Source organism: Leuresthes tenuis, unplaced genomic scaffold (assembly GCF_036924035.1).
Source record: "Leuresthes tenuis unplaced genomic scaffold, fLeuTen1.0.hap1 SCAF_4, whole genome shotgun sequence".
Taxonomy (NCBI): domain Eukaryota; kingdom Metazoa; phylum Chordata; class Actinopteri; order Atheriniformes; family Atherinopsidae; genus Leuresthes; species Leuresthes tenuis.
This window is the reverse complement of record NW_027325358.1, coordinates 15,137,533-15,164,554: the sequence shown is the minus strand read 5'-3', so window position 1 is coordinate 15,164,554 and position 27,022 is coordinate 15,137,533. Positions and strand designations below refer to the sequence as shown.

Here is a 27,022-nt window from a genome sequence, read left to right as displayed (position 1 = left end):
GGGCCCTGGACCGCTGATTTTTCACAAATCCACACTCAACCGATGGGAGACATGAAGGGTCTCATTGACCTGGTCTCCGGTGTCGGCCGAGGTGTTGCCTTCGTTCAACCCCCCGTGTAGGGTTTATTCGGGTTAGTTGAAACAGTCTCGCGTCTTGCGTTCGTTCGGTATAGTGCGTCGTATTCTGCGGGGGTTTGACTGAAGGCAACAGGCTGGCAGCGCCACCGCCCGGCCGCAGGGTCAGTCAGCTGACGCCCTGCGGAGACCCTCTGTTCCCGTCCGGAGGAGAGTGGTGTTTGGTGGCCGACGGAGGCCCTGTGTTCTGCAGGAAGCCATCGCACTGTCAGTTGGAGCCACAGAGCTGGAAGCCATTTGCCTGGTGGAAGTTTTATCACCGCCTTCAGTGGCGATGATCAACTGTCACATGGTGACCAGGCAGAGGTGGACAAAATGCACCAGGCGACCAGCAGGCTCCGACTGACTCCGACTTCACTGCTGAACAGCGTCTCCAGAGGCTTACCATATCTCACACACACACACACACACACACAATGTATATGTATGCACATATGTATGTAATAACATGGAGACGGAGAAGTTTTACACCGGAAATCTGACGTCAGCAGGATGGATTTTGTGGCAACTATGGCTTCGTTATTGTACATTAACATATTCATTACTCAGTGAAGGGAAATTTTCAATATATTGTGAAACCATAGTTTATAGTTTGTAAAGAGTGTTACATGTTAAATGTTACATTTTGTATATCTGGGGCAGAAGCCTCTTGGACTAGCTTTTTTGTCATTTCTATAAGCAGCCTTCAGGAATAGTTCTCCAGGCTTCTTGGAGGACATCCCAAAGCTCTTCTTTGAATGTCAGCTGCCTTTTTTTCCTTTCTTTGTCAAGATGATCCCACACTGCTTCAATAATGTTGAAGTCTGGGCTCCGGGGACGGAGTCATGACTTCGTTAGACCTGTTCCCACTGATTTCCAGTTCAGTTGTTTTTCTGAAAATCCCAGTCAAAGCATAGTCACATTGTGACGATAAACTCTGAATGTTAGATCAAAGTGAGCTCACCAGACCTATTGGGTCCATGTTTTAAAGCGGGAAGCCTGTAAAGTTTTACATCAATTAAGATTTTGGATAAAAATGACAGATTTGAAGTTTTGTTACTTTCTTGATTCTAATATCTTACACCGAATACTCTTAGATATCGGATTGCTGCTCAATAAGCAGTTCAAAGATGTAGAATGGCTACAGAACACCATGGGTTCTGTGTTCATATATGAAAATGAAGGAAACACTTGTGGCCCTGGTGAACCTTTACAACCTGTTCTGCGATCCTTTCTTCACAGCATGAGTGTAAAACATGAGTTAAAAGTGATGCAAAACTTTATGTTTGCTTTGTTTTACCAACTTATCATACCTTCTAAAATCTTCTTCAAGTAATATTCACAGAAAACATATATATAGAAATATATATATATATACATATGATCTCAAGGATTTAATGACACGACAGGACATTAAAACAGATTATTGTCCTTTACGGATGTTTAAGCAAAAAGAGCTCGAAGGTAATCGTTATCTCTGTTAAATATGTAAAAATAATCTATGGTATATTTAAATATACTTTAAATAAAAACAGATCCAATTAATGGAGTTATGAGTTTGGGTTCCTATAATAATTTAAACCATGAATTCTAATGTGAATTCTAATTTATATCTCTGTAAATGTGAACAAGCAACATCAAACACTAAACACTGAGCCTGGAAACAACAGTAAATATGAGTCACACACATTATTAACCACAGAAATTTCTTTACTATACCATCGCACTACATATTTCTAACCTTTAAATTGGGGTCAGGAATGAACTGCATATCTATGTCAGCATGCTACAATCTACAAGATCCACTTTGAAACTTTATGAAACATTTAGGACAGGAGTAAAAAGATTTAAGTGTTGAGAAATATCTGAAGTCTGTAAATACACTTTTCGATTAAAACCTGTAATTTGCCAGCCTGTGAAGATCGGAGCTTTAAAACATGTTGAGCAGTCGAAAATCTGAACATTTTTACAACATAACTCTGACCAGCTGATACATGCAGAAGCCGTTTGGGTAACTGCAGCTGTCTTTTTTTCTTCGGGTTCTCAAGCGATCTTTCAGAAATTTGCTGGTTAATCCTGGACGCTGCGGAGTGATAAGGAAAAATGCAACCGCGTCCTTCACCACAACGGCTAACCAAATGTTTGAGTCCTGATTTTTAAGTCCTTCTCCTTATCTATAAGGCCATACATGACTCCACGCCTTTTATATCAGCAACTTCCTTTTAATTTGCAGTTTGAGCCTGTGAGGCTGCTCTCTGTTTTTATAGCCCCAAACTGTGAAACATAATTCCCCGGATATGAGAACAGTTAACTCCCATGACAAATTTAAGAAGAAAATAGATGCATATCCTTTGAATTCAGGGGCAATCTAATTGATTTATTCATAATGCTGTTTTACTCCAAAGTTATCAAACCTTCCATTTTCACAGTAGGTTTTAATCTTGTCTGTAAAGCCCTTTAAGTCAGAGGGTGCTATAAAGAGAAACGTTATTATCGTTATTATTTGTACTTGGCTGAAATTGACTGGCACGTGTTTCCCATTATTGCCTGCTACTATATTATGATGCAGAAGAAAATTTAGAGGTTTGTGCAGCCTTATCGGAAATATGTGCTCTGTGGGCTTCTGTCGCCCCCAAAGTTTTATCTGCCAGCTTTAAATTGCAAAAACCCATGATGTAATGAGAATTCTGTAGAAATCTGGGCACCTATCTGTTTCTTTCTCCTCCTTGAAAGTGGAGAAATCAGTTTGTGGTTCATTTTGTGGGTGAGTAGAGTTCAGCAGGAGGGCGCGGCAGGATGTTGACTCTGATCCGTCTCTCAGGCAAAGTATGCATACAGAAAAATGTTAATGCTGACCAGCAGGATTGCATTGATACCGCAGAACCTGGACCAGAACAAACTCTCTCGAAGGCTAGGAACTCTGGGAGGTGGAGTTTCATCTGAGCAGCGCATTGCTGAGATGCACAGTCTCGCCCCCTGGCCACACGTCCTCCGACATGTTGGCTCAGAACCTGCATCAGCACACAAACGCAGAGACAGCGGACACAGGAAGTTACAGCAGCTTCTGTGTGTGGATGGCTTCTTAACATACAAGTGCTGTCTTTAATTCAAAGTGAATGCTCAGACTCTCACCCTGGGAGCTACGGTGGCTGACAGAGGATACTTTCTGCAGAGGAATTTCTCTTTGTGGCTCCTTACTTATTGTCCACCAGGTCAGGTTAGACACCTGGGAGAGGAAAAAAATACAAAAGCAACAAAGTTTCATCCACTGACCTGCAAGTAGATCTAATTTCTATTCGATAATTATGCTCACCAGCATTCCTAAAACACTGTCAAATAGATGGAAAGTGTTAACAAACAAGCTTTAGATGTGCAGGGAGGAGGATTTTTCAAATATATTTGGAAAATCCGGTCTCGTTTTCATCTGATTTCTGTCCATTTGCTAATCTTAACCAGCTTTTATCGGTAGCTGTAAAACTATAGAGATGATAGGAGTATCTGTCTATCCAACTTTGCAAAAATAGAGACAGTTCTCAAAACTATTAAAACAGTATTCCACTAATCTTATATATTTTTTTCTATCATTCATTTCAGGGGTGGAGGACAGCTGTTGATTTTTTGCTTTTAGGGAGCTTCTTAAAAGCATTTAAGTTTCAGCAGTAATTAGTAAATGACGGATTTAGGTTGTGTCACTTTCATTGGGTTTATGGGCCAGATGGAACAGTTACTTAAAGCAAATTAAACGTCACACATTAAACCAGTCTGGCATGGACCGATTCATGCTACTTTACTTTTCTCACTGACTCTTTAGAGATGTTTTCTTATGTAACACAATGCCGTATGTGATGGGAGACAAAGTCTACGGAACATTAACAGCTTAACATTCAGCTCTTCTAGTTGCTGTTGTCAGATTAGTCACTCTGTGGTTTTCCCACCATGTTAAACTACAGAAGATTCGAGTTTTACTTTGAACATGAAGTGTGGATTTTGTCTCTTAACTCTGGTGATGAAATCGCGTTGGAATAAATTCAGAGCCAATACGGACGAGACGAGGAAAATACTCAAAATAATGGCGAGTATTTTAAGAGAGATTTGACGCATGAAATATGAGTGAAAACATTTGCATTTACACCTCACTGTGATTAACTAAAACACACCTCTAATGTTTTTCATTTATGTACTAGACAGATTAATTAATTTGATTAATCAAATTGTGCTGTTTGATGCGTCAGACTGAGTGATGACGTCATTCTGACCTCACCTCAGTGCCCGTTTACCTCTGTGTGACATCACAGTGACGTGTGACAATGGTATCCCCAGAGCTTATAATAGGGGCCCTGGACCGCTGATTTTCACAAATCCACACTCAACCGATGGGAGACATGAAGGGTCTCATTGACCTGGTCTCCGGTGTCGGCCGAGGTGTTGCCTTCGTTCAACCCCCCGTGTAGGGTTTATTCGGGTTAGTTGAAACAGTCTCGCGTCTTGCGTTCGTTCGGTATAGTGCGTCGTATTCTGCGGGGGTTTGACTGAAGGCAACAGGCTGGCAGCGCCACCGCCCGGCCGCAGGGTCAGTCAGCTGACGCCCTGCGGAGACCCTCCGTTCCCGTCCGGAGGAGAGTGGTGTTTGGTGGCCGACGGAGGCCCTGTGTTCTGCAGGAAGCCATTGCACTGTCAGTTGGAGCCACAGAGCTGGAAGCCATTTGCCTGGTGGAAGTTTTATCACCGCCTTCAGTGGCGATGATCAACTGTCACATGGTGACCAGGCAGAGGTGGACAAAATGCACCAGGCGACCAGCAGGCTCCGACTGACTCCGACTTCACTGCTGAACAGCGTCTCCAGAGGCTTACCATATCTTACACAAACACACACACACGCGTGTGCGCGCACACATGTATATTTGTTTCATCAATTTGTATATTTACATATATACGTATATATAGTATATATATATATGTATGTATATGTGTCAAAAATGACACATATACATACACACACAGACATATACATATATATGTCTGTGTGTGTGTGTGCATATGTGTGTTTTTCATTTTTGACATTTTTCGTAAGTGTAACTAAAAACACGGGAGCAAATTATGCATTTTTGTGACAGGGAGCTCGTAAGAAGGTTCTTCACTAAGTAGTCTTGTCAGGTTGTGATAAAACACTGACTCATCCCTTCAGTTAGGTGCCTTTTTGTGCTTGAATGATCCATAGGTCGGTGTTAAGTAGCTTAACAAACAAGGAAAGAACACATTTATCTTCAGAAAATCTGGAGAGCTTTGGCTCAAGACCACTTTAAAAGATTGTGAGAAAGCACGGCTACTTAAATGCCTGCTATAAAGAGGGGGTGGCTCAAGACTTTTGCACAATTTTATACAGTGTGGGAGGTTGTAGTTTGTATCCTATTTGTAGGAAATGTATGAATGACACAAATCTTCCTAATTCCCTTAAAACATGTTATATAGGACATACACTTTCAGATACTGTTCTATCAAATGTTCCTTTACCTCAGATTGCTCTGATTTACTTCAGTAGATCACATTACTGATCACATTATCGATATATGAACAGAAAAAGTTACTTCCCTTCTGGTCCTGCTATTAGCTATATCCACGTGTGCCCACCTGTTCCTGGCTGGGTGGTGGTGTAAGCAGCGATACTACGGTAACCACAATGGCGGTGAGCCCACAGAGCAGAATGGCAAAGTGAAGGTAATGCACGCCACGTAACACCATAGGCGCTGAATCCACAACGCCACATCTGGGGGGAGGGAAGGCAAACTCCAGCACCATCCTACACACGCCCACCACCAAGCCCACCATCAGGCCCCAGAACGCACCCTGAAAACACACAAATAGATGCAGATTACAATACGCAGCTCTTGAACGGAAATGCTAAAACTTTGTCTTTCTGGAAACATCCGCCTAATTCCTGAAGCAACTGTAGCCTGTGGAATGTTGCACTCACACTTCCCCACCGTGGAAATCTGTCATCGTCCTGTCACTTCTTACTTACTGTGGGTAGACAAAGGTGCACCGCAAGAAATAGCTCTTCATTTCCCTTTCTGCTTCACCTTCCGCGAAATAATGAGATCTGTGCAGTTTGACTTCAAACACATGAAAAACAATCATTCTGTCTCACCAAACATTAGACAGATGATGGATAGAAGTTATTTTATTCACAGATTAAGGGGCATGTCTGTCTGTGGTTCACCTATGATGACAACTGTTTTCCGGTCTAATTTTGCTCTGCTTTCCCATGTAGCCAGACGACATTATCAGGGTTTGTGATGGGACTCCAGTGATGACATCATCAGTTCAGAAAGCATACTGGTGACAGCAGGCGTGGGCACTTGTGATAGTATTTACAGGTATGATTGCATCTTTTATGAGTTATATTTGCTGCTCACGCGTCATGTTCCCCCACCACCAAGTCTGTTTGTTGCTGGTCTTCAACGTTAACTATTCAGATGTGACATAATCTGTGCAGCAACATGCCTCCTTTAACCCTGTGAGTGAACACCGTTCAGATTTTTACTGGAACAAGCTCACTGTGTTTATCGCAACACATAAAAAGCTCACACTTTTCCTGCAAACATCCTATCAACTCTTGCCATATAGATCTAAAAGAGACAGACTGAATTAATGTTAAAGGTGGAGAAGAAATGAAAGCTGTCAGACATGGAGGAATTTCTCTGAGTGCTCCTGTTTCCTCACTGATCCCAAAGGACATGCGTAATGGGTTAATTAGGGATTCAAAGATGGCCCATATGTGTGAGCGTAAGCGTCCATGGTTGTCTGTAACTGTTTAAGATGTTTGTCCTGTTCTGAACTGGCAGCTTGCCCAGGCTGTGCCCCTTCGCTCTCACGCAGTCAGCTAGGATACCCTCCAGCCCTCATGCTGCACGGTACACATGATATAGGTCTAAAAATGGATGGTTGATATGGGACACTTGTCAGAAAAAAATGTGGAGATAGCTACATTGATCCATCCATACAAGCGATGGCTTTACAATGTTATTCTACTCTACAAGGACATTCCTTTTCACTGCTTGTCATCAGATTGCTACGACAGTCACGATGACAACTCTATTGTGCTTTTGGTTACCGGGCATAAAGTTGCTATAATGTACGTTTAATGTATATGTTTAGCTGTGAACATTGTTCATTTTTTTGTCAGGAAGAAGAATCACTGAAGTAATCACCTTTCATCCAGAGGAGAACATGAATGTATAAGTTTTTAAGGGATTTGAAAGGCTGTCAACCTGCTGGTGGAGCCAGATGATAACCAAAGTCATCAGGATACATCTTTGGGGGACCTTGAGGGGACACGATCAACAGATTGGCAGAACAATCTCACCATTTACAATGGTGTTGAGGCTAGAATGGTTTCGGATGAGAGAGATGTCCTCTGACCTGTTTTTTCGTATACACAAAGTAATAAAAGCACTGAGGAGGAAAGTCCTGTTCAAGCTCAAAAACCTGAGAAAAACTTCATTTGAGCTGTTAAACAGCATGCCAGAGGAGAGCAGACACACCCACAACTTACTGGGTTAAAAGTGGACTGGATCTAGAATATCCAGCAGACTGGTGTTTACTTTCACTCAAACAGAGTAAAAGTAAGGACACCATGGTTATCTGGCATTGTTTTATTTTACCCAGCTCTGCCTTTTTCTTTGTCTCACACCGTGTTGAGTGAAAGTTTTTTTTGCTCCTTCTGCTGAGAAGAAAGTTCCCTCGTGCTGCTTCCTACACGGGAAATGATAAACAATACACTTAATAAAATGAGCCAGGAGAGCGGGCTCCGAAGTGTTTTTTCACACATTCACTGAAAGCTCCACTCAGAGCAGTGAGGGAAAGAAAGAGCTGCACGAAGCTGGATTTCATGGGAGGCTAATAAAAAGGTACAGTTGCAGCAGGAAGGACAAAAAAACCCTAAAAACTCCAGAATGTTCTGCAGTCCGGAATAGAGTCCTCGATCAAATCAGCCTGTTTACATTCATGCTAAAAGCAACACTTCAGTCTTCTGATCAAGTTAGTGATTGGTAGATTTTTTTTATGATTGCTAGTAATTCATCAAATGTGAATGTCAGATATTCACTCATTCCAGCTTCCCACGTGGAATTGGAACTGAAACTTTGGACAATGGTCATGGAGTAATCCCCCAAAATGTTTCAGATGAAATCATCGTGGATTCATGGAGAACTTTCGCGTCTTATGTGTGCATGTTTGTGGTTACGTCGTACCTGCTCATTGGTCCTCTTCCAGAAGACTGCCAAAGTGAAGACGGCTGTGACGGGTGGGGCGAGGTAGCTCGTCACTGACTGGATGTAGACGTACAGCTGCCCACTGTTGGCCGACTGGAGGATGGGGATCCACACCACGCTGACCACCACCAAGATTACAGTCGCAATCCTGGAGCAAACATGAACGATAACAGCATCTCTTTCCCTTTCTCTACTCAAAAGCATCATTTTTCATGGCTGATCCTGGAGCTCATACTCCACAGCATGATCAGAGTGAAGTAGTCCGCTGGTACCCTGATAAAGACATAATAAGACTGATGCTCTCTGACCAGCTTTGTACTGTACCTGCCGACCAATAGCAGCTCCCTCTCAGAGGCTTGTGGGCGGTGCTTCTTCCATATGTCCATGGTAAAGAGTGTGGAGCTGCTGTTGAAGATGGAGGTCAATGAAGACATCAGAGCGGCCATCATCACGGCTATCATGAGTCCCCTCAAGCCTGAAACCCACACACAGATGTTTGTGAATAAGAACATTTCAAAGCATTTCAGATACTTTCAAATGGAAATATTGCAAGTAAAAGCTGTATTCTCACCACTTGGCATGAGTTCAATGACGAGTTTCGGAAAGGCAATGTTGGAGCATCCCACCTCAGCCCCACACACACGGACACACTCCTCTGGATCCACACATCCCACAGAGTCTGAAAGGAAAGCGAAACATGGAAGAAATCTGCTTTTGGGGCAGCAGCATCAGAGCCAGAAACTCAAAGAAACTGAACAAACTGATAAGAACGGTTGGTTGTGTGCTGACGACTGTTTTGAAAGAACTTGGGCAAAAACCATTGTGACATTTAACCGAACCCGATGAGGCTTTTAAAGTCTGAGTGAGATGGACCAAGTGCGGATCTACTGAATTTACAGCTTCTTTAGGACAAATATTCCTTTTTATGTTGCTGCACAAAGCAAACTGTCAAAATAACTACAAGCGTGGAAGTGGCTCATTTGGATTTTCTTTTCAGCACTAAGTAGTGTTACCGGTTTTATAAGATGACCCATATAACTTTTCATTTGATCTTTAATCAATCTTTTCTACAAATCGGATGTGTCCTTTAACTATTTCAGATGCATCCGATTAAGTATTCACTCAAATTTGGCAGTTCATTTGGAAAATGATCAAATTTACTTGTACTGTAATAATAAGATGGAAAATAACTGTTATCTCTTAGTCAACTACACCGATAAAAGAATACCTTCCTGATCTGTACTGTCATGTCAGATACAAAAGAAAATATCATTAATAACACAACACATCTGTTACACCCACTGCTATTGCAAAATATCCGACTGACCTAGAAAAGTAATGTTAAGGTCAACACCCACTTTCAAAATGAGGACATCCATTTGCAGCATCTTTAATATATATTAACCACAGTTAGTTGTTTCTCATTATGTTTTGTCATTGGGAAGTTCAGCAGACCTTTCAGTGACGCATCATTAACCAGCAATAACACTGAACAGCAAAAAGTACAAATAGCCTACAATACAAAATTCTATTGTGTCTCCTTTTGTTCGAGAAGTTGAAGTTAAGCTATGCGCCCCTACATGGGAGTTTAGTCATAGTTTAGTCCTAATGATCACAGCAGATACAATGAAGTCCCTGAATGTGAGTTCGCTGATCATAATATGTGAGCTATAACATCCAGTTTCCTAAAGCTTCTGGTTTGAGGTGGAAAAACAAGGTTTCTCTCTGTCTGTCTCTCTCTCTCTGTCCAGGAAAGAGGGTGGGGTTTGGGGTTTTTCATTCCGAACAGACTACCGGACACTCCGCCTTTCGGCCCCCGGTAACCGAGCTTCCGTTGCCGATTTCAAGGGTCAGACGCTCGCGGGGAGCGACACAACACAGTCCACTGGACCTCGGTGAACTTTGTGTGGTTTTACGTAAGTTTAGAAGACAGCTAAAAACTCGGTGACAGCCGAAACTTGTTCGTGCCACGTTTGTGAAGCTGACGACTTGAACAGCTGCGTGAACATCTGTGAACATTTGCAGTCGAGACTAAAGCGCTCCGACCAAAAGAAGAAAAGTGATTTGTCAGCGCAACAGTTAGACTGAGTCACTTACTGTTTCAACACATTTAAAGGAGGATTAATAACCTGTGTCTCTGTCTAACGTACGTGTTCCGCTTTGGACTGACTCATCGACAGACACACATGCTCACTCATCCAACTCTACTTTGTCTGCCTGCCTCCATGTCTGCGGAGCCCTGAGGCTGGAGGAGTTGAACCGGGCCGTCGCCGGGGCTATCCGGCCCCTGTCAGGTGAAAGGCGTGGCGCTGGGCGGGCGAGCTTTGTTCAAACTACACCTGGGAGAGATATTGAGTTACCCGAGACCTGTCCTGAGCTGAAGCCTGTGTTGGGGAACTGATAGCGGTTCATTTCCCTTAAGAAAATATTTCCCACTACACGGATCTGTTTATTACATCAGGAGCCCGGGTCACGAGGATATTGTATGGACCGGAATGACATGTCGTACGTATTCGAGGCTTGACCCTGTCCAACGAGTTGATTCTGGGTCAGGGTGGTTTCAGTGCTTAACCATTTATTGACCAGTGCTCAAATTGGGGTCATGGCGTTGTCTCAGATCCAGTGTCTGGACGACCACCACGTCAACTGGCGCGTCAGCGAAAATAAACCAGAATTTTTCTATAGCGAGGACCAACGGCTGGCGCTCGAGGTCCTTGTCACCGAGGGCAGTGACGCGTTCAGGGACTACCTCCGAGAGAATGGCGTCCGGGAGTTCCTCTCGGAACCGGAGTTGGAGCGCATTGTGCACGCGGCGGAGGCCTATCGGCCCGGGTTCGAGCATCACCAGAAGCCAGAGACACCAGGCCCGGGGAACATCACTCCGGGGGCCGGGGAAGAAGCTGAAGACGGTGAGGTGTCGCTCGAGTACTGGCCAGACCGGTCTGAGGCCTCGGTGGCGGTACTGGACTTGGGGTGGCCTGAATCCATCTCATACAGAGGGGTCACGCGCGTGACTGTCTACACTCAACCTCCCTCTGAGGGACACACACACATTAAGGAAGTGGTGCGCAAGAGCATTGCATCAGCACAGAAGGTAGGTAGTAAAGAAGATGAAGATCATGGTGTAAAGTAAAAATGATCTAGATTTTCCCTTTAAAAAAAACTATATTACCCAAACACGTCTGAGCTAAATCATGAAATTGTTACTCCCGTTTTTTGATTTATTAATATATATAGATAATACCTCTAATTTGTCAGGTGTCTCTTGTCACTTTGTCTCTTTGTCAGGTGGCTCTTCCATTTATGTATTTAAAAATAAATAAATACATCAAATAAAATATTTTTTCTGTAATGGAGTCCAATACAAAAAGAGCTCAGTGTAAATACTTGAAATATGCTTTTATCAGTGTGTCAGCACAAAAACAAACACTGTGTCCCAACAAAAGCTAAAGTTCTGATTTTTCTTTGTTTTGTTTTCAGAAACACTGAATGTGCCAGTGCACATCCTGGTTTCAATACTTTTATGGTTCCTCAATTTCAAATGCAACGTTTGCGGATGCACGAGATATTAAAATATCAACTGATCATTTATTTTTTAAAAGCCACTGGTTCGAGCTTACGAAGCAGAATGAATAGACTGAGAAACAGCTTCTATCTGTGGGCTGTCAGGACAGTAAACTCTCATCTGAACGCTCTACAATGATCCCTCAGTGAGACTAAGTGCATTATCACCCTCAGTGCATGAATTAGAAATTGTCTCGTCTGCCTTTATTTATTTATTACTCTAGTTTGAGGCCTTTTAACCTTTTAGCCCTTAGAAGGACTAGAACGAAACAAAGCTTATTCCAGCCACTCAGATATCGCCATAAGGATGTTGTTTGTGTCATGTGATGGTTGTCTGTTTCTCTTTTGGGTTTGGGCCTGTTATAGTTCAAGACATCTAACGATGTCACCATTGAGTCTGATACTGTAGACATGCCGCGACACATTAATTTTTAATGAAAATGATTGTTTATTGCAACCATACATGTCTTAACTTGTTAGGTGTTGCTCAGCATTGGTAAACCTATTATCACAGGTTGGACTTTCTTGGCTGTGTTCACACTGCTGACAGCCAAATCAAAGGTGTGCTTCTTTGCAGATAATTTAATCCAGTGTCTCTAATTTGAATTTGCCAAGAACTATTTTGTTTTGGTCCACATAGATTTCATTATTTGCCACATTCTTGTCTGACAAACCTCTTTTGCCTCCCTGCATGGGCAGCTTTTACACTCGCATACAACACAGTTAAAATGAGGCAAGTATGAGCTTGACATGCCGGGGGAAAGGAAAAAAAAAAGCCTCTGATGTCACTGAATGTGTTACAAGCCAGCATCAAATACACCACCTTTATAGCTTATAAATTAAAACACTGGCACAAGCTTTGTGCACCGGTATAGGCTTGCACCAAACAAATGAGAGACATCGAGACTATGGTTGAAAAAGTCACACAAATCCAATCTTATGCTCTCTTCCTGAGCACTTTGTCTTGACCTTGTTATAAAACATAATGACAGAAGGTGGTGACGGTGGGTGGGGGGTGGGTGCTTTAACCGAATACATTCGTATCACCTTTTTAATAAGCAAAGTTTGTAATTCAAAAAGGAAAGAAATAGGCACAAAGTGAAAGAGAGCGGGCTGTCACATGCTTACCCTCCCGTCCTCATATCCACCGAGATGAATCCCAGTTTGACTGGATGAAAGTAACCAAGTGTTTCGACTGTTGCTGCTGCAAAGATTTTTTTGGGCCGAATAATCTCCTTTCATTTCATAAACCGATGGATCGGAGTTTCTTAAAGTAAAGGTGATGATAAGTGAAGCTCAGTTCCTTAGTATTTACAGAACACAACCAGCTCAGATACTTCCAGGCCATTTGACTTAAGTATGAAGGCCTCAAAAAGACTCTTCTACCAGATGCCAAGATTTAAAGTAATTCGAGTTAGTATTTAAACAGTGAAACGCGTTTTTTACAGCTTGAGAGGCACAGCACGGTTTCACTTCTAGATTTTCTGACTTAAGCTGAGGTTGGCATGCCAGTGTTTCATTGTATTCACACAGTGAAGTTGATTGGAAAATGTTCCACCATTTACAAGCCGTTCATTGTTCTCTGTGCTAAGACCTGCGGTTTAAAACTTTAAGCTGCGTCAGGACAGCAGTGTCATCCCATCTTTTAGTGCTGCTGTGGACACACACTGCCGAGTCACATTTTATCACCACTCTGCAAAACATTCTTTGTCTCTGGCAGTCTCTTAAAGGAACATCGAGTTTCTGGGCAGCGAGGAGATTTTGTGTTGATTTATTGTTCCAAATCAGTTCTCGTAAGTGGGCCGCTTCCTTTGTGGATTTAATGGGTTTAATCTTGTTGATAAGAGCGGCCTAAATCGAACCCACCCTCAGACCAGGAAACACTAACAACCCGCTGTGGTTTCCTGTGTATGTTTTTCTTGCGTGTGTGTGTGTGTGTGCAGGTGATCGCCGTGGTGATGGATGCGTTCACAGACGTGGATATCTTTCGAGACCTGCTGGATGCGTCCTACAAACGCAGAATTCCAGTCTACATAATCATTGACATAGCTGCAGTCCCCAGCTTTCTGTCCATGTGTGGCCGAGCTGATATGCACCGTGGACACCTAAAGGTGAGTTTGCTGGCACAGACAGATGGTGTTTTGATAAGCTGGGTGGGAAGATCGCCACTCTTGATAAGATCATCATAACAAATAAGTTATTTTAAAAAACGTAACAAACAATTATAGTATTTTAAAGAAGATATTCTTATCCCATGACCATCCCATATCATTCTGTTCTTATTATCCCATTGGTCTCCTTTGTTTAAACTTCTTTGTCATTAATTGCCTCTGAGTTAAACTAGTCAAGGCATGAACGATAAATACTTACTGTTCCAAATGCAACTTTCTAATTGACTTGGATATGAAGCCAAAAAGACACTAATCACATTCCTGTTTGTGCCTCGGGAAGTTAGATAAGCAACACGCACTGACTTTGCTTTTTTCTAATAGTATTCTCTTTCAGTTTTACATGTTCCTTCCTCACTGCATTAACTGTCAGCTCGCCCTTCACTTTCAGCTTCTTTCTTATCTTTCATCTCTAATGTTACTGTGACCATTTATGACTCCTATGTTTCGCTTCTCCTGTGAGATTTCACATAGAACTAACGCTCAGCCTGGAGCCACACCCTTATCACACAGAAGACAAACACTGCAGGGTGTGTCACCAAAGCATGTACACACACAGTTAGAGTCCATGTTCCAACCTGCACAGTCACTTCACATCAGGTTATGGTGTTGCTAATGCTCTTGAGAAACAAGAAAACTCATTCCATTCAGTCTCTCCATTCTCTCGTGGCCTTTATGACCCCTTTGTGCATTAAGATCCTGTCTTCCATCAATTACAAAACCTCTAGGGTTACATAGCATTAACCTTGCGTGCTTGCATGTGTGTAGAATTTGCGAGTGCGCTACTGTGGAGGCGTGGAGTTCTACACACGATCGGCACATAAGGTTCGTGGATCTCTAAGCCAGAAGTTCCTCTTGGTAGATGGAGATAGAGCCATCTCTGGTTCGTACAGGTGAGTAGTACACTGTCCTATGCCTTGGGGTATTTATATGTTTAAAGCCACATCAAACCTGTATTTTCTCTTATCAAAAAAGAAATAAACAAACCCTCATGAGACAATCTCCTAAAGAACATTTACCCAACTCTTCGGTTCGCCTCATCCTCGCTTGCTTTCACCCAGGCTCGCTTGGTTTTCTGTTGCAGCAGGCAGCTTTTTTTTGCTCCTGTAAATCACCCGCTTGCACATGGAGCTGACAGAAAAAGTTAGCAACCAGCTGATGAGCAAACAGGAGAATTTAACAGCTACAGGGACACATATTGTCCTCAGCGGGAGTTTGCAGTCCTGCAGCACCACTTGCAAACTGTCACTGACTAAAGGATTTATCAAAGCCCTTAAATATCTGTTCCATTTCCCTTTATTTGCATAAAACATATGTTATAACTGACGGCATTGACCAGGGAACACCACAGACGATTAGGTGAAGGAACAAAGACATCCTCATTTATCATATTCTGTTTCGTGTTTTCTCAAATCCCCACTTAAGATCACTTGAAATAACATAATGTCTTAATCTCATAAACATTACACAGTACGACAGGAATGTGTAATGTTTAGACTTTCTGGTGTTTTCCCCTACAAATGATCACCTGCTGCAGCGTGCCTAACTGTGATCAGATAAAGCTAATTTCTGCAAATTCGGCAAACACAGAAACTGCCTGTGGATCAGTATTCCAGCTGACTCTCATTGACTGTATCTCCGGCTCCACCAGGAAGTTGAGGAACATGGAGCAGGAATAATGTGGTCAAAGAACATAATGTGATGCATGACTTCAGGGATCAAAAACCTGGTGTAATAATTAAACTCCTCTATCCTATTCAGGGGGTTTTCTTAGTGGGAGATGTGAATCTGAAGGAAGAGTCGCGGTAGCTACATCAGATAAAATGGGACATTACACGTCACAGCTGTTAATTTCTGTTTCTTCTTCTGTGGTGCTCCAGTTTCACCTGGTCCTCCTCTCGCTTGGACCGTAACCTCATCACCGTCATCACGGGACAGGCTATGGAGACCTTCGACGTGCAGTTTCGTGAGCTCTACCTCATGTCCAGAGGTGTGTCTCTCAATAAAGTTCCCATGGTCGACGAACCGGTGCCCGACCCGCTCCCTCAGGCCGTACCTGTTCCTGTCTCAGCAGCCGTTGCAAGGAAGCTCATCAATCCCAAGTATGCTCTTGTTACCTCGGGGACCCACACAAGTCCAAGCTCCTCTGACCAAAACTCCAGCAACAAGAACTCAAACCCCCAGATTCCCGCTGGGCTGAAAGTGATGAAAGGGCGTTTGAAGGAGGTAATTGAAGAGCCGCCCTTGCATCCTGGGTTAGCCAATCTGGAGAAAGCATACTTGATCCCCTACCTGCCCACCTGGCCAGAGCCAGACCCACCAAGCGACGTGATTGGCTTCATCAATATCAGGGATGAAAAGAGGGCCAATCAGGTTCACTTACAGAGGTCGGAAAGGTTTGAGGTTAGTCAAGCTATACGCTTCAGCTCACCACTGATTCTACCAGCCCAGACCGAGCAACCTGCTTCAAGTAAGGATGCAGAAGATGCAAAAACAACTGAAAATCTGTCTGGGAATACAAACCCAAAGGACTCTGCTCCCACGAGTCCAACCAACAAGGAGCTCAAACCAAACATAGCTCTGAATAAAGACCAAACTGATTCCACAGCACACCAACGGCCCAGCATGCCTCCAGCACAGGACACACACAATCCAAATGCACACAATTCTACATCACAAATCCAAGTTACTGCTGATTCACAGCCAACAGACAATACAAGCCTAACTCCAAAGACACAAACTGCCACACCTCCTGTTCCTAAACCCCGCACACTGCAGCTAGTCATAGACCCCTCCCCGTCAGAGCAGCCCGCCGAAGCGCAGGTAACTCTGATCAAAATGAACCAACCAGAAAGTTTGGACAAAGAGCCAACCCAGAAGGACCTGACACCAGGTCCTAGTCGCTTAACATCACAGGACGATGACGGAGAATCTGGAAGTAATGAAGACGGAAGCCAAGATAGCACGAAGGTCATTTGTGACCGAGCAGCCATTGAAGACCCCTCGAGCGCTTCCACGGCATCCGAGGAAGAGTTTTACGACTGTTCACCGCTGGAGTCGAGTGACCCTTTGCCCAACGGAGGGCATGCCGGCTCAGGCCGAGGCAGTCGCCAAGGAGACGGGCTCAACATGATGGCCCGCCTCTCTCAGAGCATGCTCGACCTGCGGGAGCCCAGCCCATCAGAGGACGGTGCTTCTCTCCTCCGTGAGTCACAGCAGCTGCGCGGTCAGGGGCATGCCTCCCCACACAGGCACATAGGACAGGTGAGCACCCTGCACACTACTCTAAATACTGCTATAATATCCCAAAGTGCTTGAAGAATAAGTTAAATAAAGGGGAAAAGGCCAGCAATTGATGTTTTCTCGACCAACCAAGCTGTTTTAATTCTTTTCTGTGGTTTTTTTTTCGTGGTTTGTGGTTCACAACACATTTGTTGTTCATGGAAATATTTGTTTGGGTGGTTTAGGTTATTCTCCCTTCCAACACTGCACCTTCCAGCCTCTCAGATATGTGAAGATGTTGTTTTTCTGTCGAATATGTTCACAAGTTTAGGAGCTTTTTTTTGTTTGGTTGTTTTGGATCGTTGAATTGCAGTTAGAACTCATGAACTTTTTAATGGTTAAGGAGTCATCATTGGCAGCGACAAGCACAGCGACTCCCAGAAATTGAGTTGCTCCTGAATAATATGAAACAAAACTCACACGCATGTCTGTTTGTGTCCAAGTAGGTGTGTTTCATCACTGGCAGCAAAGACAAGCCGCTGCCTGCTTAAACTATGTCTTGTTTCTTATTTCTTAAGTTAAATGTGCATGTGTGTGTTTGTGTGTGCGTGCGTGCTCCCGCTTCTCCGCCCGCACCTGGATAGAGAGCTCGGCTGATCATGCCAGGGAGGACGATGAAGATGAAGGGCAGCAACTTCAGATAGGCAGCGAAGATTGACGCTCCTTTGACATGACTCATGTTCTTAGCCGAAAGGGACCTTTGTACAATAACCTGTACGTACAGACACGCAGACAAAAGAAACACATTTGTTTAAGCTCCTGTCAACAAACACAAGATTTAAATAAAAAACGTAAGATGAAACGAGATATTGAATGGTCAACATTGAGAGCAGCGTGACGGACGATGAAGGAGGTGTTACTGCTCAAGGAAATCGACTCGTTTAAGAGAGACTGAGGCGCCTCAGAATTAAGGAAAGTCTCAAATAGACTGACGGTAACATATCCTGAAAATGCAGTTAAACAATTTATATCGCAGCTTTACATTTAACCATTTTATGTGGTCGATAACATTGGATCGGATTAGCTAGATTGACACTGATGATGAAGAATTGTTTTAAAAACCGTTTAGTAGTTTAAACTTTATACATAAGAAGAAACAAAATGCTTGGAGGGGGAAATAAATCCCAGTAGCAACAGGTTTTGTGTGCAAGATATCTGCTTATTAAGTTAAAGGATTTCGAAATTTGGGTCGTTGTCAGGACAAAGAGAGCATTGTGTTGGTGTCGACATGAGCTCTGCGCCTGTTTATTGGATTATTTATTGGACTATTTTATTGGACTCTCAGTTGTACACAGATCTGCTGAAATGTTTTATGCTTTCAACCAGAGATTCGAATCGCAGGTCAGGAGGTTTTAAACTCGCTCCGGCTGACTAATTGTCAGCAGCAAAGTAGTGGGAATAAAACATGAAACAAGCAAACACACCAAGCCCTCCACTGACCTATTTAGCTGCCGTGCAACATTTTTTAATTCCCAGAGTGTCAACTTTTACAGCGAAACAGCCAATCACAGCTCAGTAAGTGTCCCTTCAGCTAATGTAGCACCAACCAGGAATGTATTCATTTCAATAAGCTCCGTCTTTATGGTCAGGATGGGTTTTTTTGTATGGAGGAAGGTGCAGTCTGTGTGCTTAAACTGCCCTCACCTGGTGTTGATCCCGTTTCAAACAACTCGTGTTTGTATGTGAGACGGTTTCAACCTGATATATGGGACTAGTACTCGCTCGCTCACGCAGAACAAATGAAGACCATGAATGTCTGCTTTTTAGCTTTTCTTTTCCAAACACCACGTGTGAATGCGTTGTAGAAAAATACGTTTGCTTGCCCTCAACTAAAGTGGTACAATCAGGGGACGAGCCATCGATCTTTGGTCAATGTAAAAGTTTCAGAACAAAGACATTTCCACCATCTGTCAAAGACAAAGGCGGCACAATCATCAGCAGGTCTATCACATGTCGCACTCAGCCACGAGGCTGACTCGAGAGACCAGCAGTTTAGGGCTGATATTTAACATGAAGTCATAAAGGTGCACAGTGGTGGTATAAAACATCTGATTAGACTTTTAAAAAACCAGTTCACTTTCTTACACGTGTAAACTTTTCGATTAGTCAGCATCGTAAATGACCCTAACTGGCTTTTTCTTCAAGTTTATTGACCTAACACTTGGCTGTTATCAGTGTGAGACAATGTTTAACTTTAAGGCGACCTGCGGAAGCTTTCTCCTGCTTTCCGCTGTCTTGTGTGTGAGAAGTGAAGCTGCTGAGGCAGTCGCAAGCATGTTTCCATTCGTTTTGGCTCATGTACAGTGAGAAAAAACTAATGGATAAACACTTAGGTCCTGCACCAAGTAATAGTGAGGGAAACCAGGGAGCCAGTGATGCTCTTTCTTCAGTTAATAATGTAGTCTGTGCGAGTCCTCCTTAAAATCCTTCTCTTTAGACCCACAGCTACCGTACGTGTCTGTTCGTTCGTTCACGTCACTGCAGCAGTCGGAGCTTGTGGCATGTTGAAAGCAATGTGATAACCTTTCTGGGTTCAACCAATCCAGACTCCCTTCCCCACGTGTATTTATGCCTTCTTAAAGCTTCTTAAAGCTTATCTCGCTTTGGATTAAAGGTCTCCGCTCAATGCCTAGTTAAAAACTTCCAGGTCATTTCCACCAGTGACGTCAGATTAGCAGAAAGTAATGAACATTCACAGAAATGTCCTCAGGCTAACTTCTTTTGTCAGTGACACGCTCTCTCATGCCCTAGAAATAGGGCAAACCCAGCTCAGATATTTGTGCAAAAAGGTATAGAAAAGGAGCCTACATGAGGCGACTGATGGAAGAATCTGAAAATGATGAAAATGATTTTTAACCAAAGAAGCTCTGAGATAACAAGTTTTGAATTTGAAGCACAATTTGAATCAGGAAGGGATACGATGCCTTTGTAACGCTTTACCACATAGGGAATGAACATTAAAGCACCGAACGTTGATCCCTGAGGTATTCCAGTTATGAAACTGATTGTGGACGCCTCACTCATTTCTCTCCATTTCCTCTGTCTGTGCAGCTGTTTCAGACCTCAAGGTCTCCGGCTCGCGATGGGAGACTGAAAGGACCCAAAGTAATCATTGCCAAACCAGGAAGCTTTCATCGCCCCACTCCCGCAGCCGGCCTCGTGATAGGAGGACACCGTTACTGGCAGGGTCAAATGTCGCAGCCCAACTCGGCCCACCTGCGGGTAGAGAACCGCTCTGGCCGGTCACCACGGCGACACAGCCCAGGCTCCAGGAAGATGGACAACGCGCCAGCCCAGGCGTCAGCCGACTCATCAGGCTTGTTCGGAGCGTCTCTCTCAAAATTCAGCAACTTCAGAAACTTGAGAGCACGAGGAGGAGCGTCTCCGAAGAAGGTTTCTCAGAACAACAAGGCTGCCAGGTAGAACTGTGGGCCGGCACAGGTACATAAGAGCGTTCGTTGGCTGACTTCCTGCTCGAAAAAGTGGTGACACTCCAGTATGGAATCATTTCTGTCTCTGGTCTGATTTGAAACCCTGCAGCACAGTAGTACTGAAAGAACTATTCATGATACTGGATTTTATCATCACATGCTGAGGAGCCAGTGGAAAGACTTCCTTCTGATAGAGATATATCAGTTGATATTTGTGTTCACAAACATGTATTAACAGGATGAGATGTGTTGTGGTTGATCGGTCTTTACAGAAGTGGTACAATATTTGGTAACTTTTGATATTCTTCTCTGTCAACTCAGACACTTCGGTCTGGTAATCTATATTCAGATGAGATATTTCTAAATGACCTCAGCTGCTTTTCCTCTTTACACTGTAATGTTTGTCCATGTTCAACATGCACAGATGCGACGACTCTGATACATGTGAGATAATATCGTATCTTCCTAATGAAGATACAAAATCAGGCCTCGCTGCTGACAGTACTGGGATTGGTTACAGGTGGTGAGAGGTTTCTTTTGTATTTGTCTGAAGTTTAATGATTACCTGTACAGATGTAGAAACATGCAAATGTTTGGCACTGTCTCGGGACCAAAACTGAATGTTTTAAATAAAAAGACAGGCTGTTAATGAACCGGCTCTGTTGTTGCCTACGATAATCGGTCTGCAGGATTGTTTAAGAAAGTTTATCATACTGACAGCGACAGAGCATAACTCAAGCCTACAATCCAGACTCAAGCCAGACGTCTGATCTGGAGATAACCCACTCTAATGGTTATGTATGAGTAGGGTGAAGCATTTTTAGGACAGCAAAGAAATATAACTGTAGCTTTTTGGTTTCTAACGGGGTTTTGAAGCCTGGGTTGTGGTGGTAATGCTCAGGTTAACGTGTCCTGGACAGATTCTCAGGAGACTCCCACGTCTTACATGGAAGCACCTACTGAAGCGTGCTTGACGCTGAGGAGAGAGACGGCCATGGTGTGGCTGCTCTAGCGGGGCGTGCTTTTGGACATTTACAAGTTTACGTGTACCCATCTGCACGTCTTCACAAGGCCAACACATCACCTCTCCTCTCAGTCTCAGGTGAGAGAAGAAATACTGATCGGGCCAGGTGCTGTCTCTGAAATATGAGGAGACGGCTTCTTAAGTCTTGGGTGCCTAACCTAGATGCCTCGACCTGCGTGGCCCTTTTTAAAAGAAGGGAGGCTTGCCTCAGGCAGACCTTAAGGAGGGGAATTCCTTCAGGTAGAGTGTGGGTGTGGTGTCATTCAGAGCAACAGGATGGACCGTTTTTCTCTTGCTTTGTGGATGCAGCCTTGAGAAAATGTAAGTGAAGCAGGGCGAGTGGTTTAAAAAGTCTACCCTCTAAATGACTTCATTCAATTCCTGTCTCATCAGTAACCGTGCTGTACTTACACTTCACCTGGCATCTGTTTTTTCTTTTCTTACATCAGAAAATAAGTTGTGTGACCCAATAAAAGGCAAAAGAAAGAAAAAAATCAAACGGAAGTGATTTGAAAATTGAACCGGATTGTAAAGCTCTGGTGTTTTCTGCTTCGTTTGTGTACAGTTGCTAAAGAAAGAATTCGGACCCCTTTTTTGGACACATTCTAGTCACAATCCTCCGTTAACTGTGTTTGCTTAAGGTGTACCTGGTCAGTGCACCAGTACCAGGTGGCCAGTATGAGAAGGCCCAGGGTCATGCCGGGCCAGGGCAGGTCTCCGGTGACGGCGTCTCTGAACAGGTGCATGGCGTCGGGTCGTGGCAGGTGACAGGTGCTGTTGGGGATGATCTTGCTTGGCACTGCTACACTGTATATACGCTCCAGGCTGCCATAGCCGCCAATCTCGTTGAAAGCTTGAGACACATATTTCCAGTCATGCAATCATTTAAAAACAGATGACTAATAATCACATTTGCAAGCGTACGGTAGCTTGTGTTGTGAAATGGTGGAATTTGTACATACCAGTAATCGTTAGGATGATTGCTCCAATAATCATGATAAATGTCTGTAAAGTGTCTGTGTAGATAACAGCCGCGAGACCACCTGAAAGAAAGGGATGTTCATGATCAGTTATTCAAAATGGTTTTTTATTGTCTGAACTATTAAGGAAACGGTGGGAAAAGACGTCTTTGATATGTTTGCTTTATATCCTCAATACACGAGGCAGCAAATTCACACGAGAAAACAAACAAAAAGATTGAATTACTTCTGTCTAACTGCAAAGTGTTGGGGCAAACGACGGATGTAATGCTATGCTTGTGTGCTCGCTTGTGGCTACCTGCAATGGTGTAGAGGGCAGTGACCACCAGCATGAGGACAGTGGACAGGTAGAGGTTCCATCCCAGACACACCTGAACAAACAGGGCTCCAGAGTACAGGTCAGTCTGGTGAGACAAACACAACACATCTTTAATCACGCAGCGGTATTTATATCTACATGGAGTTTGATGCGGATTTCTCTGCACTCTTGTACCGATATCTTTGTGAAGACCGACAGCAGCAGTGACAGAACGGCCAAGTAGGTTCGGATCCTCTCTCCTCCAAAACGACGTCCCAAATACTCCGGCATTGTGACGATCTGAACGCACACACTTTGACATTTTTAACCACAACCAGACAACAGAGGCGGCACTTAAGAAGCTCTGCGTGTTTTTCACTGGTCTGTATGATCTGCCGACTGTTACGTAATGACTGCAGTTTAATGTCCGCACACCTTGCTCTGAATGAAATGATGCACTATAGCATGGAGGCTTTTTCATGCTATAGTGTGTGAGTAGCTGTGAGTGCGGTGCAGTGTGACACCCTGTTGGGGAATTTACAAGGTGAGGAATCCTTGTTCGGGGAAAAGTCTTATGACACCTACTCTTACCAGCAGAACCAGCCTTAACAAGAAGATACACACCCATATATTTATATATGTGTGTGTGTGTGTGTTTGAACTGACCCCTGAGGAGATGTAGACAGGCACAAATACCCAGGCCAACGCCAGCAACACATAGGTGGCCTAAAGTGGGGCAGGAAGAGAGAAAACAGAAGGGTTTGAGCAGTTTGTCCACAACAGTTAACTCAAGAGGAAAAAAATCTCCTGTCAGACTGCAATAAAAGTGTCAACTCTTTAGATTCAGCTAAAGATAGACGTGTCCACACATCTGGGTGGTGCTGTGTTGCTGCCCCCTGCTGAACGCTGCCGGTTATGGCTGTTGACAGAAGTTAACTCAAGCTGAAAAGAATTTAATCGCTCAAGGTCTAGACATGCTGAACAAAGACAGAAAGAAAAGCATTTATAGAATCGGAGCTTTTGTTTCCAGATACAAAAGTGAGATTAATCATGGTTTATGTTTGCTTTTGTCCAAGCAGCACGCCTCAAAATAAACAACTTGTAGCTGGATTAGCTGACTGGATCTGCTTCATTCTGACGTCTATGTCTCTAGTCACTTTATGATAGGCCGATGATAGTCTGTTGAGTGGATGCGTGCACGTGTTTTGTACTCACACTCCATTCAAAACCGGCAACAGCGATGCCGCCGGTAGCTCCAGTCCCAGCCAGACCAATAAACAGACCCGAGCCCTCTGAACTGGCAAAGAGGGATGATCCAATCTGTTCACACCAGTGATTGAAGAAAACTTCAGATCTTTAACTCAGATGAAAGCGTGAATAAAACAATGTGAAAACACTGTCGCAGCTGGGACGTTTCTTAAGCAGACCGCCTGTTTAAAAATGAGATGCTGTGTAAAAAGAGCTGCTGTTCACAATAATGAATAAAAAAAGCACAACACACATCCACATATCTATGTACAAACGCTCCTCTTTTGATAATAGCAACTCGTCATAAAGTGTTTATGAACTGATGGGACCAGGTGCCGTAATCTTCTGCCTGCTTTAATTAAGCAGGTGTCCTGTGAAGGCTGGTTTTCAGACATGTTCCTGAGTCCATGCAGCCATTTTGTGCGCATTCAACATTGTGCTGACTGAAGTCTTGAAGATCATAGCCAATCCACCTCTCCTTCTGCAGAGATTTCTCCAGACTATCTGAATAATATAACCTAAACTATTAAGTTTTTTTCACTTGTTTCACATTTAGAGATGTTGTTCGTGCCACAGACTTTCACGGAGTGGTAAACTTCTCCCAACCTCTACTTTTGAAAGACTCAGTCTTCAAAGTGTGATCTGCTTTTTTTTCCTCACAGAATCCATTTACTGACTTTACTGGTTGTCCAAACATTTTGGAACCTTGTTGCTTGCACGGAAAGATCTTAAATTGAATAGAGTGTTTGAATTTCTTGTGTCCCAACTTTAAAAGCAGGATTGTGATAAAAATGCTTTGCCTTTAATTGTCTAGTTACCTAAACCGCCATCAGGAACCAAGAACAAGTATTTACTGTTTTTTTTTAATCCCTGAAACAAAATTAGAAGGAACAAACGAGTCACTACCTGTGTATGAGCTTGACTGCCAAAGTTGTGAACTCTTAAATCAAGTTACTGGTTTGAGTACACATCATGCTGTCAAAAATTCAAAGCCTCTCAGATCAGATCAGGTCATGAGAGACAGACTCACCGGCCACCAAGCCATGTCCCGCCCAGCCAAGAAATATCCACTCAGAGTGTTCCTGCTCACCCTGCATGATGACTGACAGAGAAAACAGTTACTCGTGAGCATGCAAACAACCTGAATAAGCAGAAAATAACACACACAGACACACACACATAGCTACATCTCTGACTCTTACCCAAATGCCAACTGCGAGGTTGAGGAGGAAGTATGTTGCTATGACAATAATGTCAGAGAAGCTGAAGGACTGCGACAGGGCGTAGAAGTTGATGGTGGAGTTAGACATCCTCAGTGCTCACAACAAAGTGTTCAAAACACAGTTACGAATAGACTAAAGCCCCCACTTCTCGTGTTGCACCTCCCGAATCGGACTTTTACGACCGTGGAGTTATAGATCAGACCACTTACTTACACTCCCACAATTACAAACACCCTGAGAGAGCTTCTACATCCGCACGCTCACGTCTGACACGCTCGTACACAGTCAAGCACACGCTCCAGCCTCTGGTAGAAGTCTCCTCTCGGCTGAGCTACGAGCTGACCTCTGTGTTGCTGTAAAGCCTGAGACGGAGTGTTGGCCGTACTCCTGAAGAGGGCAGTTCCTTGGGTGAATTGATGATTAAACGCATCACCTTAATGTGGCACCAGCAGCCCTCACACACGCATAGTGCTAGGGGATAATGGAGTGCTCGGCGTGGATGAGCGCTGGACTACAGCAGATGCTCGTGTAGGCCAGAGTCCACGCTGACACACACACACACACTCATGGATGGTCAATCATTGGCGATGACAAGTTTATAATCATTAGTGTCTAAACACACAAACATCCTCTAATGTGCTAATAGGGCGAGGGAAAGTTTGTGAGAACAGTTATCTGAGCGGTTTGTAGTTTCTTTTGACTCTGTACGCTATAGATGGGTCACTCTTAAGATTGTTGGGCCGCATTGCACGCAAAGGTGTTATTAGTCAAATCTGGAAGAAAGTTGAGCCAGCATTAAGTGTGCATTTACAAGAGCGGGAGGATTATTTCAAGAATATTACCAGAAATAAATCAAATGGGTGCCTATCAACAAGTATAAGAGTACTTTGTGAGGTGGTTGTTATTCATTTAGTTGGCTTTTGATGGTTTGGTAATGCTTGTGTGGTTGTTTGTGTTTATTTGACTATCTTTCTGGTAAATTTGCTGGTACATAAGAAAAGATAGGTGAATGGAGAAGGTGCGTCAAAGGGGAAACTGTTTTGTCAAATTGGGATATTTAAGGATTATTTCTGAACATGCTATAGATATTCTGCTCATGGCTAAATGTATCTGATATATTGAACAGTGTTAAAATGCCATTTTCAATCATATTACTTATATATATATCATATATATATATTATATATACATATATCAACTCATATTACCGATACTTGGTTAGTCATTGTAACCTAAAAATCACCACACATACATAAAAATATTTGTACTGCCCTCAAAAGGAAAACAGGCTGAACTCCGAACACATCTGTACGTTTTCCAGTGGCACGACAACACGAGAGAACAAGAAGTCCAAGCGGAGGATGCGAACAGAGTTGAGTAAGTTTGCTTTCGAGCTCCCTGATGTGAAATTAACTCAGTG

General features: G+C 43.4%; 3 protein-coding genes across 4 annotated transcripts; 1 reads left to right on the top strand and 2 right to left on the bottom strand.

Annotated features, from left to right (window-relative positions):
• Positions 1-1,844: 1,844 nt before the first annotated feature.
• LOC140305152 (sodium/mannose cotransporter SLC5A10-like) lies at positions 1,845-10,796 on the bottom strand. The gene is made up of 8 exons (XM_072383911.1): positions 10,752-10,796; positions 10,593-10,671; positions 8,956-9,063; positions 8,709-8,859; positions 8,364-8,532; positions 5,743-5,958; positions 3,247-3,340; positions 1,845-3,125 (listed from the first exon to the last, which is right to left on the bottom strand). The coding sequence occupies exons 1-8, from the start codon at positions 10,794-10,796 to the stop codon at positions 2,932-2,934; spliced, it is 1,056 nt and encodes a 351-aa protein (XP_072240012.1). The 3' UTR covers positions 1,845-2,931.
• Positions 10,167-21,482, top strand: fam83gb (family with sequence similarity 83 member Gb). 2 transcript variants are annotated; one of them, XM_072384770.1, is made up of 5 exons: positions 10,167-11,478; positions 13,892-14,059; positions 14,885-15,009; positions 15,997-17,380; positions 17,983-18,183. In XM_072384770.1, the coding sequence occupies exons 1-5, from the start codon at positions 10,987-10,989 to the stop codon at positions 18,040-18,042; spliced, it is 2,229 nt and encodes a 742-aa protein (XP_072240871.1). In that variant the 5' UTR covers positions 10,167-10,986; the 3' UTR covers positions 18,043-18,183. The 2 variants fall into 2 exon arrangements, with proteins under 2 accessions (XP_072240871.1, XP_072240870.1); XM_072384769.1 differs by lacking the exon at positions 17,983-18,183 and adding an exon at positions 20,450-21,482 and having other exon boundaries at positions 10,168-11,478.
• A 976-nt stretch (positions 21,483-22,458) lies between these two features.
• On the bottom strand, positions 22,459-25,689 carry LOC140305151 (sodium/mannose cotransporter SLC5A10-like). Its single transcript, XM_072383910.1, has 8 exons — positions 25,582-25,689; positions 25,410-25,481; positions 24,347-24,451; positions 23,798-23,857; positions 23,327-23,431; positions 23,132-23,237; positions 22,816-22,896; positions 22,459-22,706 (listed from the first exon to the last, which is right to left on the bottom strand). Exons 1-8 carry the CDS (start codon positions 25,687-25,689, stop codon positions 22,459-22,461), a joined length of 885 nt encoding a protein of 294 aa, XP_072240011.1.
• Between the last annotated feature and the right edge of the window lie 1,333 nt (positions 25,690-27,022).